An 18,362-nucleotide genomic window follows, 5' to 3' on the forward strand; every position below is an offset into this window, starting at 1 on the left:
CATCATAACTGTACTCGTGTCTTCAAGGTGGAATGTGGGCAGTATGCCCATCTCCTTCCAATCGCTGTGTAGGGTCACCCACTCAGTTATAAAAAATAGTTGCAACTTTCTTAGTCGTTTTCCCATTATTGCAAGTTATATTCTATCTGTTCGATAGGAGATAACTTGCAGATCACAGGTGTCCGACTGCTTGGAATCTGTTATCCCAAGTTCAAGGCTTTTGAATGCCAAGAACACTTCACTAGAGCTTCATCTTGAATGGAGTGAAGGAGAGCATGGTTAGCCTCTGCTCCATTAATTGTCAATGGCATTGCAAGAGAAAGCTGAGTACAGCTCTCTGCTATTTCAGGCAGTCGCATTGACAATGAATGGAGTGGCGGCCAACCATGCGCTCTTCCACGTAATTCAAGATGAGGATCTACAGTTTCAGTGGTCAAAACCTCAGCATTTAGCAAGTTACCCTGTCTCCTATGGATAGAGAATAACTTGTGATTTTGGGGAAATCCACTTTGAATACTTGATCTTTAACCCCTTAAAGGCAATCTGTCGCCAGGTTTTTGCTACCTCATCTGAGAGCAGCATAATGTAGAGACAGAGTTCCTGTCTCCAGTGATGTATCACTTATTGAGCTGTTTGCTGTCATTTTGATAAAATAATTGTTTTCTCTGCTTCAAATATAGCAGATTTACAGAGCTCATGAATAAGCGGGACTACCTGGCAGCATGCCAAGTAGTCCTCTAATGATAATTCTACTGCTGATTAAATAGTGATTTTATCAAAACTACCCTAAGCAGCCCATTAAGTGGCCCATAGCTGGAATCAGGATATCTGCCTCTACAGAATGCTGCTCTCAGATGAGGTGGCTAAAACCTGGCGACTAATTCCCTTTAACGACATCCACTATACATGTATGGCGTAAGTCAGGAGTGTGTGTATGGAGTGGGATCTTGGGCTGTGGCTGTGTGTCACAGCTAGGACCTCATCTAACAGCCGCAAATGTGGAATGGAGCACAATCAGTAAAAATTGTAAACAGAAGAAATTAAACAAACCAATATTGTGTTTTGTTTGCAGCAAAAGATGCTGTAAAAAGGCATCAATATATCATGACTATCCCAAAATAATCTATCAATAAAAAAGTCTCACCCTGCACAAAATAAGCCCTGACATACTTCTATCAGCCGTAAAATGAACATTGCAGGTCTCAGAAAATGGCCACACAATCAACATTTTTTTTATTTTCAAGATTTCTGCTTACTTTCAGTAACATTGTTCACATTCAGGGTATGCTCACTTATTAGGTATTTTCTGCAGATTTGAGTGCAATGCAGTAGAAGTGACTCTCCTACATGCTACAGAAAATTAAAGCACAGAGACTGATATGTGGTGTGGATTTTTACTATGCAACAGTTGCAATCTGCTGAAAATCTGCATGAATTACATGACAATTTTGCTACAGATGTAGCTTCAGACATTTTAGCTCAGCCAAGCACCACATACAGGCCCCCAAATGGTTTGCTGCGGCCCACGGACCTGTCGAGGTGTCGCTGCACCCTGCTTCCAATATTCAAATGTATTTGCTTCTCTCAGGCGATAATACATTTGAAAAGCTGAGTGCCGGAACTGTCGTAGAGCAGAAGACTACTTGTCAGCCCCTGCCCCGACCTACAGCAGCATGCTGACATCATCACGCTGCTGCCGTCACCGCAAAGACATCAGAGACATCGGCCCCAGTAAGCACTCTATGGAGGAACTAAATTAAATATGTGCCAAGACACACACACTATGGGGAGATATTGTTAAAGGGAGCACAATATAGCCAGTGTTGTGGGAGGAATATTAGGGAAAGGGGTCGTTTGAGGGGATATTTTGGAGAGTGTGTGGGGTGTTGATATTATAAAGATGTTCAGAATGAGGGGGACAAAAAAATTGTTTAAACGAACTGAGAGCCCTCAGTGTTTGATACCTTTTAATGGCCAACTGAAAAGATGGTCATAATAGCAAGCTTTCAAGACTACTCAGGTCTCTTCATCAGGCTCAGTATAATACAAAATCTGAAGAGTCACATATTTATACACAACAGGACATAGAATAGTGCAGTAAAGAACACAAGTTATGTGAAGCAGAACAATCAGTATAGCAAGGGGACAAAAAGTTGTGGCCATAAATATTGTAGCAGTTCATAGATAAGCAGTGTGAAAGTTTTATTGTCCTCTGATTGGGGTCTGGTCCAGAGCTGTGATGCCCCAGATGCTCTGAGAAGCACATTTTTTAATTTATGTAAAAAGACATATGAGGGGGACAATAAGGAGAGAGGCAGTGTGGGGGTATATTATAGAGGGGCAGTGTGAGGGAGGAATAATATGGAGGGGCAGTGTGGGGGGATATTATGGAGTGGGTAACGTATTATGGAGAGGGGCAGTGTAAGGAGATAAGGAGAGAGGCAATGTGTGGGAGGGATTTTATGGAGAGGGGCAGTGTGGGGGAGATAATATGGATAGAAGCAGTGTGAATAGATGACATTATGGAGAGGGGCAGTATGGGGGACAATATGGAAAGGGGCAGTGTGGGGGGCATATTGTCTAGAGGGGCAGTGTGGGGGAGGGATATTTAGTGCAGGAAACACAGTAACAGTAAGTTCTTATTTAGGAGTGCAGGATGTGAGATATTTTTTCTAGATTGCTGTATAGAAGTGCCCAGACCACTCTTTGCAATGAAAAAAACACCTTTATTATACACACCTGCGGGGCGATCGGGTCCGATAAGCGTCACTGGTCTCGGTCCAGTGCCTCCTCTCTTCCTTTAATCTCCATCCTCCTTCCCTGCTCTGTGTGGATGACGTGTCTTACATCATCCACACAGAGGTGTCCATTGTGCTCCTGACCACTCACTCTTCTCTCTCCCCACTGAGGGCAGAGCAAACTACTGTAATGCGCAGGTGCGGATAAAGGTCAAAGACTAAAATACTTTGATCTGTCCTCAGCAGGGCAGAGAGGAGCGCAATTTACCCTCTTTGTGGATAATTAGGATGCATTATCCACAAGGAGCAGGGAAGGAGGACGGTGATTGCAAGAAGATAGGAGGCACTGGACCAAGACCAGCAATGCACAGGTGAGTATCATAAAAGGTGCTTTATACATTATACAAAGCAGCCTGGGCTCTTATATATACTGTAGTATTCTAGAATGCTATGTATAGGGGCTTACTGGTGGCAGGTTCCTTTTAAGGGAATCATGTTGGGGAGTGCTTCTGAAGGCGAAGAAGAGGGAAGTCTGCAGAGACGAGCTGTGGGCATGCAATCTCATCATGGGATCTGTACTACGTGGAGACAAAAGGGACGGAAATGAATCCAATCAGGGAAGATGTCATCTATAAGGTCCCTGGATGTAAAGTAAATGCTTATTTGTGATAGATACTGACTACGTTTTGTCAATACTGAGGTTCCCTATGGTTCCCAGTCTGGTGATTACTAGTAATAGCAACTCTCAGCATCTCATAATGTTAAGCGTATACTGGGAATTGTAGGTTTCTACATAAAATATATGGGGCTGACCTTAATCTCAAATCTCTAAATTTTGAGTATTTTTATGAGGATTTGGTGAGTCTCTGTTCCAAAAACGCAGTTTAAATTAGCATGTGTTCACACTGATTTTTTGGGAGCAGAAACTTTCCAAATCCTCCTCATACTTAAAAGCTGCTTCTGGAGATGTATTAATTTACTGATGGTGGTTCTGGTGATGTTTACATGTACCTACCCCTTTAAAATGAGATTGGTTCAGTATGGCATTTTGGCCCTTGGACCAAAAACTGTTGTGCATCCCTGTGTACGCTTCATGGCTTCAGATAAGCCCTAAGGGCATGCTCGCCTATTGCAGTTTCGTTGCATTTTTCCATTGCATCTTAGTAAACCAACAAAGAGAATAAGATTTCCTAAAAATCTCATTCACATGCTGCTTCTTTTTAGCTTGCTGATTTGAAGCAGTTTGAAATCTGCAGCATGTCAGTTCTGCAGGCGTTTTTGCTTCATTTTTAACCCATTCAAATGAACCCACTATCTGATAGCTCAACACTGATACCCTATAGAGCCAGCTTTCAGTCAGAGCCGCAGAGCCGGTGCAAGGTTACAGCCGCCACTTACTATATACTGAATGGTGACTGAAGCTGCACCTGCATGACTGAAATCCAGAGGCTGCTGGGAAGAATAAAGTTCATTTTCTCCAAGTAGCCAGCTTTCAATGCAGATACCAGGCAGTTTCAAAACGCGATTAACCTGCAGATTAACCTGCCAAGTTCATGGCGTTTTGAGATGTGACAGGTTCTCTTTAAACAGTGTTGGATCAGGAGTCATCTATTTTATTTACACTGATATATTTTTAAAATGTCTGGCATTTCTTGGATTCGTATGTCTGATACATGCAGGTTTCTCCGCTGGGTTCAATGGGAGGTGTCCTCCCAAAATTTAAATCAGGGTGAGGCAGTGTTCACACGACTGTATTATTTCTATCTGAGAAAAACGGTCCAATAATGCTAATCAGACTCTGATTGGAATTTGATCATAGTCTCATCAGAATGTGATCCGTTTTTCTCAGAGGTGGAGAATAATTGAAAAAAAGTTTCTCCACCTTATCCATCGTGTCAGTCGATAAAAATTAGACCACACTAGGATTTCATCCCAATCGGTGGGGTCCCATTGTTTATCACAGACCCGTAGACTTAAATGGTGTCTGATTCTCAGAAACACTCATACTGAAAGTACGGATGTCTGTGAAAGAGGGAGCCAGGTGATGGCCAGCAGGGCTCCACTCTCCTTTCTTAATCTGGATTTGTGCATGTGTTGCACCCCGGCTGGGGGGTGCGACACTTACTTGCGTCCTCTGCGGTACGTCCTCCACCCTGTCACCAGTCTCCCCATTGGAGACGTAGTTGGGCAACACATCACAAACGCAGTTTCTTTGCAACTCAACCACAAACTTTGTATTTGATTAGCAATCTTCATAACAGGCGGCTCCTGGACAGACATGGCCAATTTCCGTCTACATTCCTGTCCTGCTGCCGCTGTTCTATGGAGTATCTTCTTGTCTAGCCCTCCAGCGGCCGAGTCTGACTTCTGTTCTTCCCCGTGTCTTGGCTCTGCGGCTACCCGTGTCTTTAGGGCACAATGGAGGAGACCTCCCGGTTCATGGGCAGACCCTGAAAACACAGCTTGTTTGCCCCAGGAACCTCTCTGCAGAACTCAATTGACTTCCTGGCCTGTCTGGCTACCTACCCCCTGTCACTCCTCCCTCTGTGCTCCGAGTCTCCCATGTTACCAAAGTACTGTATCTATCTCTAGATCTGCTGCACCTGCGCATATTACTCTTCCTATGGCTAACAAACTAGCTATCTGCCACTTACATCCCCTCCTGCACTCTTGGTCCCTACGTTACAATAAATCTTAGCATACAGCATTACACATCATCCAAATACCTATCAGCTAACACTTATACGATTATACATTTAATCATACATAACAACTTACACTTTAATATAACAAAATAGGATATCTCCCTGCAATAACACACATTACATATAACACACATTAAGAAGGAGTGGGGGAATCCGACCACCTCTTTACATCTGCACAAGGCCTTATAGAGAGATCCAAGCAATCAGACTTCACCTTTTTATTTCCTAGCAGCAAGTAGAGACCAGAAATAAGGAACTGAAAGACAAAGTATATTAAAGAATAACATAAATTGTCACTAAGCAATGAGTAGGTTTCCTGTATGGGATCCCCTTTTGAAAGGGATGCCCCTGTGCTGTCATTTACGTGCTTTTGTATAGGGCAAAACAGTGCAACATTTTCAAAGCCTAGCGCCCTCTCCCATGAGGATGAGCTGCACCCGAAACAGCTATTTCTTCTAATGCTCTATTTAAAACTGACCCATAGAAGTTAGCGAGTCCCATGCAAAGGAGAAACAGCACACGTTCTCCAGAACTTATATAGATGGCCTATCTTTACAATATGTCATTAATATCAGATTGGTGGGGTACGACATCCAGCATCTTGCCTATTCAAATGAATGGGAATTGATTTGCAATACTCTGCTGCATCTATGCCCCAGTTTCAAGTCATTTGCAGCTTCTAACAGGTTTTCCTCAAGAATTTTCCTTTATTTAGCTCCATCCATCTTTCAATCAACTCTGACCAACTTCCATATCCCTGCTGAAGAAAAGCATCCCCACAGCATGATGCTGCCACCACTGTGTTTGACAGTGGGAATGCTGTTTTCAGGTTGATGAGCAGTGATAGTTTTCCACCACACCTAATGTTTTGCATTTAGCTAAAAACAAAGTTCTACTTTGTTCTCATCTGACCAAAGCAACTTCTTCCACATGCTAGCTGTGTCCCTATTGTCTCCCAGGGAGGAAGGAGACAAACTCTAGCGCCACCTATTGGAAGTAGCAATTCTAAAAGTCAAAAGTGGCTTTTTAACAAGCCTTTTCAAATGACTAAGGATTAATGCCAGATCAGAACCCCAATTTGCAGACACGGTGTTTCGGGGTGATTGCCCCTTGTCAGTGCAAAGTATGGGTATCTGATCTGGCTTATGAGAAGCTATAGTTCTTTGTGCAGAGACAGTCATGTGGATGTAGACAAACCAATGTTATAGTTTCCCTTGGGCTCAGTTCCACTTGCGCATAGCTTTCGATGCGAGAGCATCGGAAGCGATATGCTAATGACCCTCTGCTGTGAGCGTCAGCAAAGGGACGTCTGGTCTGACTGATCTGCTGCATTCGTATCACAGCTGCGGAGAAGATGGGAGGAACACTTTCTCCCATCTCCTCTGCGGCCTGTCTCTACATACATCGCACTGCGGTCAGATGACATGTGAGTGCAGTGTGATGTTTCACACTCTCCCATAGACTTGTATGGGGGTGCATGAGCCGAGAATCGCTGCCAAACACAGTATACTGCAATTCACTCCGCATGCCGATATGGCATGAGATATCAATTGCAGATGGACGCTGCCCCATAGTTTTGCACTAGAGTGAGAGCAATCCAATGTTTTATCAGATTGCACTTGTTCGTGCAAAACACATGTGGAACTGAGCCCATTAGAACCAGTTTTACTCCAGGAAGAAAAGACATAAAGACCGGTATGAATTGGGGTCCCATTGTTTATCATGCGTCAAGAGTAACTAAACATTTTTAATCTGTCCACCACAAAAGAAAAACTCATGCACACTGTGGAGATGCCGAAACCAAAAAATATAAGGAATAATACTGGACACATAGATTGAATGTGAGCATCATTCATCAGATATTAGTCCTACTTTGTGCACTGGGCATAGTTAAGGTGAATCTTTCTTTTCTCTCCTGCAGCTCCACTGGACAGTGTATCATCGATGGAAGTGAATATTGACTCCCTGGAACTGTCTGAACCACTGGACATTAGTGAGCTGGAGCCCAGTGATGCCTTTCACCAGTCTGAAGACCCCATCAGCCCGTTACTTACTCCTGGTTAGTAGTATACTCTTTAATTAGGTTGTCAAAAGTTTAACATAAAGATCCAGCGTAAGCCTGATAGAAAGTAATAACAAATAATCAACTTTCATACAACTAGAAAAAAATGTATTTAGTTTAAATTTTTTGATAAATAGATGTAACCTGGAAATGTTTCTTTAAGGCCATGTGCACACATTGAGTATATCTCTATTTACTCACCTATTAATTCCACAGCGCTTTACAGACAGCACTTCACAGCCCATTGGGGCTCACAATCTATTTCCCTATCAATATATCTTTATAGTGTGGTAAGAAACCGGAGGAAATCCACGCAAACACGGGGAGCATGTACCAACTCCTTGCAGATGTTGTCCTTGGTGGGATTTGAACCCAGGAAAACTGCAATGCTAACAACTGAGCTACCATGCTGCCCATTTTTATCTCAGGATTTGTAAGGCAAAACCAGGAGTGGAACAATCACAAGAAAAGCATAATAGAAACACATCACCACTTCTGGATTTATCACCCACTTGTCTTATCTTACAAATACTGAAATAAAAACTCACCAAACGCTCAATGTGTGAATGTGGCCTAACATCAGTCTGGCGGTATACTCTATATACTCTATACCACCCTATATAACAGCAGTCTGGCAGTATACTCTATATACTCTATACCACCCTATATAACATCAGTCTGGCGGTATACTCTATATACTCTATACCACCCTATATAACAGCAGTCTGGCGGTATACTCTATACCACCCTATATAACATCAGTCTGGCGGTATACTCTATATACTCTATACCACCCTATATAACAGCAGTCTGGCGGTATACTCTATACCACCCTATATAACAGCAGTCTGGCGGTATATTCTATACCACCCTATATAACAGCAGTCTGGCGGTATACTCTATACCACCCTATATAACAGCAGTCTAGTAGTATATTCTATACCACCCTATATAACAGCAATCTGGCGGTATACTCTATACCACCCTATATAACAGCAATCTGGCGGTATACTCTATACCACCCTATATAACAGCAATCTGGCGGTATACTCTATACCACCCTATATAACAGCAATCTGGCGGTATACTGTATACCACCCTATATAACCGCAGTCTGGCGGTATACTCTATACAACCCTATATAACAGCAGTTTGCAGTTGTATGCAGCCTGCCTGCATGCTACTGCGTTACCATGTTGAAGACCTTAATTTACATTTTCCTTCCGACAATAGCATTAGTTTGCAGTGTCAGACGTCTTCAGAACACGTCTGGCGTTCAGAACAGATTAATACACCAGTGTTGGATATAGTGCCATATTGTACAGTATGAGATTTGGAAGGAGCTAATCACACGTGAGTGATATCAATGAAGGGTTACCTCTGCATTAATATGAGAAGTCAGGAACTAGTCCTTCATAAAGGAAAGCGGTCGGCATGCAGACATATGCCAGCTAAGCAGAAACCAAAAGGACATTCTTGTGGTCCCCGTCTGATAAATTAGGGGAAAATATGGCCGCAGTAAAGTATAAAATGGGAACGTCGCCTAGTGGACATGAGCTAAGTGCCCAGAAAGATATTTTATTGTTTTGCGTTTGGAAACTTAGCATCAGTGCCTTGTGTAAGATGTGTTTTTTTTTTCCATTTTTGTTACAGGGGATTTCCAAGGAATGGACTATTTTAGACTTCGCTTCCCATTTTCTCCTAGTCCCGGCCAGCAGCATCCAGCACAGGCCAGTGGTGACAGACAAGAAGATGGGCCAGATGAGCAATCCAAAGAACGCATCCTCCATCTGGAATCTGACCACAACGACCACAGCAAGGCGGCCTTGTCTGACCCTCAATAACCTGCTGCCTCCTCTGCATAGACTATGGTGCTCGCCTGTGCCCACCACGGCTGCTGTTCTGGGTTACAAATGTATAATGGTAGATTATAAATGGGGAAAATGCTAAGCGTTCCTCATGAATTGTTGCTGATGGCTGTATAGGATGGGCATTTTATAGCTCCAAAGTTGTGTTTTAATAATTAGGGTTTTTAATGCATTCCAGTGTTTTTTCACAGCACATTTCTGTTCTGGTTTGTTGGTGAGTAAGGTCAGGCTGCCCTTTCAAGGCCCCATCTATTAATAATCATGTTCTAGGAACAAAAGTGTAACATCCTTCTATTTCCGTCCGCACCATGTGAAGTCAGATGAAGCAGTAACGTGATCATAATCCTCCAGAGATTACCGTATATCAGAGATTGAAGGCTACCTATGGCGCCCCCTAGTGAAATTACTAATGATGACAAGTGGCAATCCTCAGTATTCAGCTTCTTTCAGGTATGGATTGTTACACCGTAGAATTTGCTTTTATTGAAACCCTATTTCAGTATAAAAGCTTTGTACATCGATTACTTCAAATGGTACAAAAATGATGCATTTAATAAATGTCAGTGGCGATGAGGATGAGTGAATCCAGGAGGTTATTTCTACTGTAACTGTGATGTTGTCATTATTCCTTTTGATACAATGTACTAGTATTGATGATTCTGGGAAAAACAGAATCAACATTCCAAGGAATTCTGTTAGATAAACAAATATGTACATGCCATCGGATAATCCTGAAAATCTGTTAATCTGGCATCTGTTTCTAGAGTAAAAGATGAATTTACAGGCATAGTAAAATTGTCTCTCCAGTAAAGGAGACAAACTCTAGCACAGCGCCACCTATTGGAAGTAGCGATCCTAAAAGTCACAAGTGGATTTTCAACAATCCTTTGCAATATGACTCAGGATATATAAGCCAGATCAGAATCCCAATTTGCAGACACAGTGTTTCGGGGTGCTTGCCCCTCGTCAGTGCAAAGTATGGGGGTGTCTGATCTGGCTCATGAGAAAGCTATGTGGGGACCACGGGGGAACACTATTCTCCTTAAGGAGACTTTGCAAGCCAGTCTGGCTGCCAGGTAAGGGGACTTATAGCTGCCACGCCCCTCTAGGAAATATTCAAATTGTCTCTCCAGTAAAGGAGACAAACTCTAGCACAGCGCCACCTATTGGAAGTAGCGATCCTAAAAGTGAGGCATAGTAAATGAGTCATACACTTATATACGATACTCAGCTCATATAAAATCATACTAGTTCAACAGTGCCTGAGAAAATGACTTTTAACTCATATACAAATGAGGGGGCTTTGTTGCAGCCTTGGCATGGCCAAGGGCTCAGTGATCTCTTATACTCCTCAATATTTGTACTGCCCCTCGGAGCAGGTGGTTAACATATTCGTTGTTGGGCCGTTGCAGATCGGGTCAGGCGATGTCACGGGTGGCCTTGCCCGTATCCGTTGCCCCGAGGCGTACAGTAAAAGGAAGGGATAGCGGGGTGATGGGGACAGTTTGTCGTGACGCCACCTGTGGTATGCGGCCAGGGAGTAGCCACCGCTGCAGAATTCCTCACCGGGGCGGGTGTTATGGCAGCCGGGATGGTGTCGCTCCCCACAGGCGTAGCAGGCCCCGGGTGGGATGACGGGGATTGGCAGTCCATTGGAATTGCCGGAGCGCAGGGTGACGACGTCGCTAATCAGAGTCTGAGTCGCCAACTGCGGTTCCAGGTTCTTTTACTCACTGCTTTAAAGCTGCACCCGGGTGCTGGTCTCTGCCGTTGTGGGCTCCGGTCAATCCCAAGCAAGTAAAGAGCCACCACCGGTGTTTGAAGAGAGAAAGTGTCCTTTTCCTAGGATGTCTCCCTCGGCAGTTAGGAACCCGGGCCTAGTGAAGTCCAAGAGTTCCAGAAGTATCTTGTCAGAACAATGGTCCCGACTTATCTGTCTGTATGAGTGTGTTGCGCCTACCTCTACCCCCAATGGTGCCCGCCCCCTAGTGGTTGCCCTAGCAACTGGAAAGTCCCATGACTCTAGATTCATATTGTGGATGACAAATTAAATTTTATGCAAAATTTCACAAGATCTGAGCACATTAGCAGATGACAACAAAAACATATATGGTACTTCTTTTAACAATAATCCTGAACATGATTTGACAACTGTCATATTGTGTTGATGCCAGATTACAGAAAGTTTTATGATCTTAAGGCCTGGTATGTTTGGCAATATTCCTAATAAATGAAATCTAACAACTGTAATCTGACATAAGAATTATATGTTCCATAATTTTTGTGCTATTTATAATTTTGCAGAAATGATGCTTCAGCAAAAAAAGTAGACTGGCCATGGCTCTACAAGTTACAACACAGTGACGCACATTTTTGGAGCACTCCATTGCACCCTGGATCAAGACTGGCATACAAAACACCAGCGCCCCCCATATGCGTCCATACAATTACCTATTTTTTAACCACTAATATGCCTATTTACTGACCTTAGATATAAGAGAATACCATCCCCTGACAAGTGAATATGCAGCAGCTGTCGGCTGTACACTATAGGTGACATCCTGCTGCATCATCCGCGATCATGTTTGCACCAACCATGGCTGTTTGATCCCCTAGACAGGGCCGTATTTACCATTAGGCACCCGTGGTCCGGTGCCTAGGGCGGCAGATTGTGAGGGGCGGCACCTTCTGGCAGCAAAAAAAAAAAATTTTTTTTTTTTACATTTTTTTTTGTGGCCGTCGAGCACAGGGAGCTGATTGACCCCGGAACTGCCGGCGCCTGCACTTCCGTGGTCACGGGCGCGCGCCAATCAGCTCCTTCCTCTGTGCTGCGTCCACTGCTGTGTGGACGTCACATGCAGAGCTCACAGCAGGACGCCGCGGAGGACGCCGTGATGGAAGCCGGTGTCAGAGGAGGATACTCACGTGAGCCAGGAAGATGGCGGCGGGCACTGGAGCAGGTAAGTGGATTCATAAGGAGCGTGGGAGTGTCTCTAATGCAGACCAGAGATCTGCGCATGCGGGGGGGGGGAGGCGGCAAAGGCTGATACTGGAGGGAGGCAGAGGCTGAGACTGGGGGGAGGCTGGAGGGAGGCAGAGGCTGAGACTGGGGGGAGGCTGGAGGGAGGCAGAGGCTGAGACTGGGGGGAGGCTGGAGGGAGGCAGAGGCTGAGACTGGAGAGAGGCAAAGGCTGAGACTGGGGGGAGGCTGGAGGGAGGCAGAGGCTGAGACTGGAGGGAGGCAGAAGCTGAGACTGGGGGGAGGCTGGAGAGAGGCAGAGGCTGAGACTGGGGGGAGGCTGGAGGGAGGCAGAGGCAGAGACTGGGGGGAGGCTGGAGGGAGGCAGAGGCAGAGACTGGGGGGAGGCTGGAGGGAGGCAGAGGCAGAGACTGGGGGGAGGCTGGAGGGAGGCAGAGGCTGAGACTGGGGGGAGGCTGGAGGGAGGCAGAGGCTGAGACTGGGGGGAGGCTGGAGGGAGGCAGAGGCAGAGACTGGGGGAGGCTGGAGGGAGGCAGAGGCAGAGACTGGGGGGAGGCTGGAGGGAGGCAGAGGCAGAGACTGGGGGGAGGCTGGAGGGAGGCAGAGGCAGAGACTGGGGGGAGGCTGGAGGGAGGCAGAGGCAGAGACTGGGGGGAGGCTGGAGGGAGGCAGAGGCAGAGACTGGGGGGAGGCTGGAGGGAGGCAGAGACTGGGGGAGGCTGGAGGGAGGCAGAGGCAGAGACTGGGGGGAGGCTGGAGGGAGGCAGAGGCTGAGACTGGGGGGAGGCTGGAGAGAGGCAGAGGCAGAGACTGGGGGGAGGCTGGAGGGAGGCAGAGGCAGAGACTGTGGGGAGGCTGGAGGGAGGCAGAGGCTGAGACTGGGGGGAGGGAGGCAGAGGCAGAGACTGGGGGGAGGCTGGAGGGAGGCAGAGGCAGAGACTGGGGGGAGTCTGGAGGGAGGCAGAGGCAAAGACTGGGGGGAGTCTGGAGGGAGGCAGAGGCAGAGACTGGGGGGAGGCTGGAGGGAGGCAGAGGCAGAGACTGGGGGGAGGCTGGAGGGAGGCAGAGGCAGAGACTGGGGGGAGGCTGGAGGGAGGCAGAGGCAGAGACTGGGGGGAGTCTGGAGGGAGGCAGAGGCAGAGACTGGGGGGAGTCTGGAGGGAGGCAGAGGCTGAGACTTGGGGGAGGCTGGAGGGAGGCAGAGGCTGGGACTGGGGGGAGGCTGGAGGGAGGCTGAGACTGGAATGAGGCTGGAGGGAGGCTGAGACTGGGGTGAGGCTGGAGGGAGGCTGAGACTGGAGGGAGGCTGGAGGGAGGCTGAGACTGGAGGGAGGCTGAGACTGGGGGGAGGCTGGAGGGAGGCTGAGACTGGGGGGAGGCTGGAGGGAGACTGAGGCTGAGACTGGGGGGAGGCTGGAGGGAGGCTGAGGCTGAGACTGGAGGGAGGCTGGAGGGAGGCTGAGGCGGAGACTGGGGCAGGCTGAGGCTGGGGAGAGGCAAAGGCTGAGACTGGGGGAGAGAGGCTGATGCTGAGGGAAGATAGAGGCTGATGCTGGGGGAGAGAGGCTGATGCTGGGGGAGTGGGAGAGAGGGGCTAATGCTAGAGACAGAGGACAAGGGATGAGGGATAGTGCAATGACAAAATCGATTGAGTGGGGGGAGTGTAAGGACTCAGAATAAGAGGGGGCAGCATTGGGAGCTCATTGTGAAGAAGGGGCAGCATGTGTGGGATCAGTATGGAGTGGAGAAATGGGAGTCAATATCAAGAGTGGGGTAGTGTGTGTGTGGGGGGGGTCTCAGCATAAGCGTTAGTGTGGTGGTCTTAGCATGAGTGGGGCAACATGAAGGTCTCATTATGGAAAAGAGGAAGGCAGCATTAGGAGCTCATGGAGAGGGACAGCATGCATGGGACATTGTGAGGAGGGAGCAGCATGCATGGGACATTGTGAAGAGGGGGCAGCATGCATGGGACATTGTGAGGAGAGAGCAGCATGCATGGGACATTGTGAGGAGGGGGCAGCATGCATGGGACATTGTGAGGAGAGAGCAGCATGCATGGGACATTGTGAGGAGGGGGCAGCATGCAAGGGACATTGTGAGGAGGGGGCAGTATGCATGGGACATTGTGAGGCGGGAGCAGCATGCATGAGACATTGTGAGGAGGGAGCAGCATGCATGGGACATTGTGACAAGGGAGCAGCATGCATGGGACATTGTGAGGAGGGGGCAGCATGCATGGGACATTGTGAGGAGGGGGCAGCATGCATGGGACATTGTGAGGAGGGGGCAGCATGCATGGGACATTGTGAGGAGGGAGCAGCATGCATGGGACATTGTGAAGAGGGGGCAGCATGCATGGGACATTGTGAGGAGGGAGCAGCATGCATGGGACATTGTGAGGAGGGGCAGCATGCATGGGACATTGTGAGGAGAGGGCAGCATGCATGGGACATTGTGAGGAGAGGGCAGCATGCATGGGACATTGTGAGGAGGGGGCAGCATGCATGTGACATTGTCCTCACATCATGCTGCTCTCTCCTCACAATGTACAGATCATATTTCATAATCGAGGAAGGTGTGGTGGATATACAGTAGTTTATAAGGGAGGGCAGAGTGGTGTTTTAGTTTATTAGGGGCAGTGTCACAGTCCTAGTATATAAGTGGGGATGGTGTGGTGGGAATATTTTATACTCATGCTATGTTTTGATGTGCCTGTGGTGATTCCCATTGGGGGGGGGTTAGTTTCTTATTGATACTTTTTAAAGTGTGCTACAGAGTAGATCTGCCTTAAACAGATGTCGTGTGCGAAAACTCAGTTTTACGTTGTCACTAAGGGGCGCGACCACTTAAAGTGCCTAGGGCAGCATGAAGGCAAAATACAGCCCTGCCCCTAGATGCTGCTATCAATAGTGAATGTGACATCTACGGTAGATGGTTAACAGAGCATAATGGCTCCCACCTTAACCCAATCAGCACCCTGAGATCATGATTCTGTGGTCTTGATGGTATCCATGGGAATCCAAGGCCAAGTATTTGCCCTATTGTCTGCCAGCTATAGTGACCTGTTCAGATGTTAGCATCATTTTAGTGGTAAAATATAATTTTTCATTCCCACCATGTCACTTTATGTTAATTCCTGAACAGCACCAGAAGGGTGCGGTGTGGTGGCAATCAAGTTAATAGAAGAGGTTAATGACAGCTCACAGCTGCCACAAAACCCTAGATAAGCAATGTGAGGCGTCTATGAGACTCACTCCCATTACTAATATGTAAGTGAAAAGAAATAAACATAAACACTGCAAAAAAATCCTTTATTTGAAATAAAATACAAAAACACCACCCTCTTTTACCAATTTATTGACCCCCAACACCCAGTTCCGAAATAATCCATATGAGGTCCCACAATGATTCTGGCTCTGATACACACTGAAGTCACAGCACGTGGCACAGAACATATCCGCACGCTTTTTCTTCAGGCATAGACTGACTGAGTCTCAGCTATGAGTGGTGATGTCACTCAGTTTATCTGCGGTCACAGCTGGAGGTTCCCACGGTACCCCACCGGTAACCATGGGTAAACTGACCTCAGGTGACCTCATTGAACTCGGAGACCTCACCTCAGGTTAACTGAGTTCACAGACCTACATCTTCTGGCAGAAAACAGCGTGTTTTTTTGCCAAGAGATGCAGATTTGGGGCTGAAATTTATACACCATATTCCTGCATCAAATCTGCATCTTCTGGCAAAGTAATGCATTAAAACACAATGCGGTTTTGATGCGATATTGATATGATTTTTTTACCGGGAGATGTAGATTCGGTGCAGAAATATGGTGTATAAATTTCAGCACCAAATCTGCATCTCTTGGCAATAAAACACAAAAACGGTTTAGATGCCGTTTTGGTGCGGTTCTCTGCCAGGAGATGCAAATTTGGTGCTGAAATACAATCTGGCTGTGATGCCCCACTTTAGCTTTATCTTGTTTCTTAGGATACACAAGGTGATCCTGCCAACTACTTCAAATATTGCGGGGGTAGCACAGGACGAGGGAGAACCATTGCTGCTGCGCAGCCCTGCAAGATCAGTTTGCTTCCTGGCCATCTCCACAGTGCGAAAGGGTTAAGTGCTGATCACATTCTTTCAAGCACACTTCATACACGGACACAGAGCTTCTTTTAACTTTAAACGTTCTTTACTAGAGGTCTCACACAGTGCCTCTAGGACACATCCACTTCGGGCATGGTTCTTTAACGTTACATCTTTAGCATGGTTTGTTTCCATAATACAATTTACAGCAGACTGCTCCCATGGCTGTGCTACCTTCACTGTTACTTGCACTTGACTCATTTTACCTTAAACATCAAAACTATGCACCGCAAAGTCAATAAGTCCCTCTAGGCTTCAATCCCATCCTACCCACAGGAATTTTAGTTCCTAAAAACTACTAGGACCACTGTGGGGAACAAGGCTTGTCCACTATTGCGTCTCTATATCGTTGGCCTGAGCTTCAGTTGCAGGGAACTTCAAGGCTTTACCAGATGGAGACAATCGCAACCCAGGAATCTTCTCAAATTCAGGGACTGCTACTCACAAATACGGGAAGGACAATTCGCTAAAAACCAGCTACGTTAGGGACGTTTTCCATGTACTCCGGATTCTGTGGTGTGACCCTCATTGTCTGGTCGAATCCCTACTGTTGGCCCACTCCTTGCTACAGCTCCCATAGTTGCAGCTTTTTCAACTCTGACTCTCCTCCACGACTCACTAAAACATGGCTGCTGCCTATCTTTTACTTACTATGCAGGGCGATGTCTATCAAGCCTTAAACATTTCCTGCCTAAAAGGAACCAGGAAGTAGTTATTGAAAACCCGGCCACTAGAGGCCCACATTAGACACTGAAATATAATATCACATTTACTTTAATACACACTGGATTGCAGGACAGGGGCAGTCAAAGCCGTACACCGCGCTACAATCCGACATCAATCTGAAGATTTGCTGAAGATACTTCCTCTTGACATTAGCTGTATATTTGGAGTCTTTTACCTGGTGCAGAATAAACTTGGTGGAAATCAGTTGCCTCCCTGATGGCACGCATTATCTTTTAGCATATGTCGTGTGGAGGGGTCGGTTACATAACATTTACAGAGTATATTTACACGTTCATTCAGATTTTTCTGGCAGCTTTCGGTCAGATTATTGAGACAGGATGGAAGTCTGCAGAAGAAAACAACCGGGTCTGAGCTTCCTTCTTATACAATAAGCCCCCATGAGGATAGTGGGCTTTTTATTTACTCTGCTATAGTTAGATGTCTGTTGGCAGCCAAAACAAGGATTTAGAATAGATCTCTGTAAATGTGTTTGATAAATGATTTTTATTTTTTTTTAAGCCTCATAAATGATGATTTTTGTAGGGTACGGAGGCCAACAACATGTTGCCCCAAGGCATACAAAATAAATTGTTTTAAGGGTGCTTTACACGCTGCGACATTGCTACTGATATATCATCGGGGTCACGTCGTTAGGGACGCACATCCAGCGCCGGTAGCGATATTGCAGCGTGTGACACCAAGAAGCGACGATCAACGATCGCAAAATCGTTCAAAAACGGTGATCGTTGACACATCACTCCTTTTCTTAATATCGCTGCTGCCACACGTACAATGTTGTTTGTCGTTCCTGCGGCATCACACATCGTTATGTGTGACACCGCAGGAACGGCGAACATCTCCTTACCTGCGTCCACCGGCAATGCACATGGTAGCTTACTGTGGTTTAGGCAGAGTGGGGCTCAGAAGGAGGGTAGCATTTAGATATGGGAGCGCAAATTTCACTGGATTTTATTTGAGGGGGTGGGAGACTTTGCGTATTCAGAATTGTCTTCTACCAGTTGTTGGTATATGCAACAGATGAGGACTTCTTTGACTGTGTGAAGGAGGACTTTATACTGATCTAACAGTAGATGGCGATGTTGTGTAAAGTTTCCTTACTCACTGTATTGTAAAAAG

The 18,362-nt window shown here is 46.4% G+C and overlaps 1 protein-coding gene across 1 annotated transcript in view; it reads left to right on the plus strand.

Annotated features, from left to right (window-relative positions):
• LOC142295536 (dysbindin domain-containing protein 2-like) overlaps positions 1-9,944 on the plus strand; it is a 32,054-nt gene extending 22,110 nt beyond the window's left edge. The window contains exons 3-4 of the mRNA XM_075338635.1: positions 7,365-7,502; positions 9,159-9,944. Of these exons, the coding sequence (XP_075194750.1) occupies positions 7,365-7,502; positions 9,159-9,349 (329 nt within the window). The 3' untranslated portion in view covers positions 9,350-9,944. The remainder of the gene's footprint in view (positions 1-7,364; positions 7,503-9,158) is intronic.
• The last annotated feature ends 8,418 nt before the right edge of the window (positions 9,945-18,362 follow it).

The sequence above is a fragment of the Anomaloglossus baeobatrachus genome, chromosome 3, assembly GCF_048569485.1.
Source record: "Anomaloglossus baeobatrachus isolate aAnoBae1 chromosome 3, aAnoBae1.hap1, whole genome shotgun sequence".
NCBI classification, from domain to species: domain Eukaryota; kingdom Metazoa; phylum Chordata; class Amphibia; order Anura; family Aromobatidae; genus Anomaloglossus; species Anomaloglossus baeobatrachus.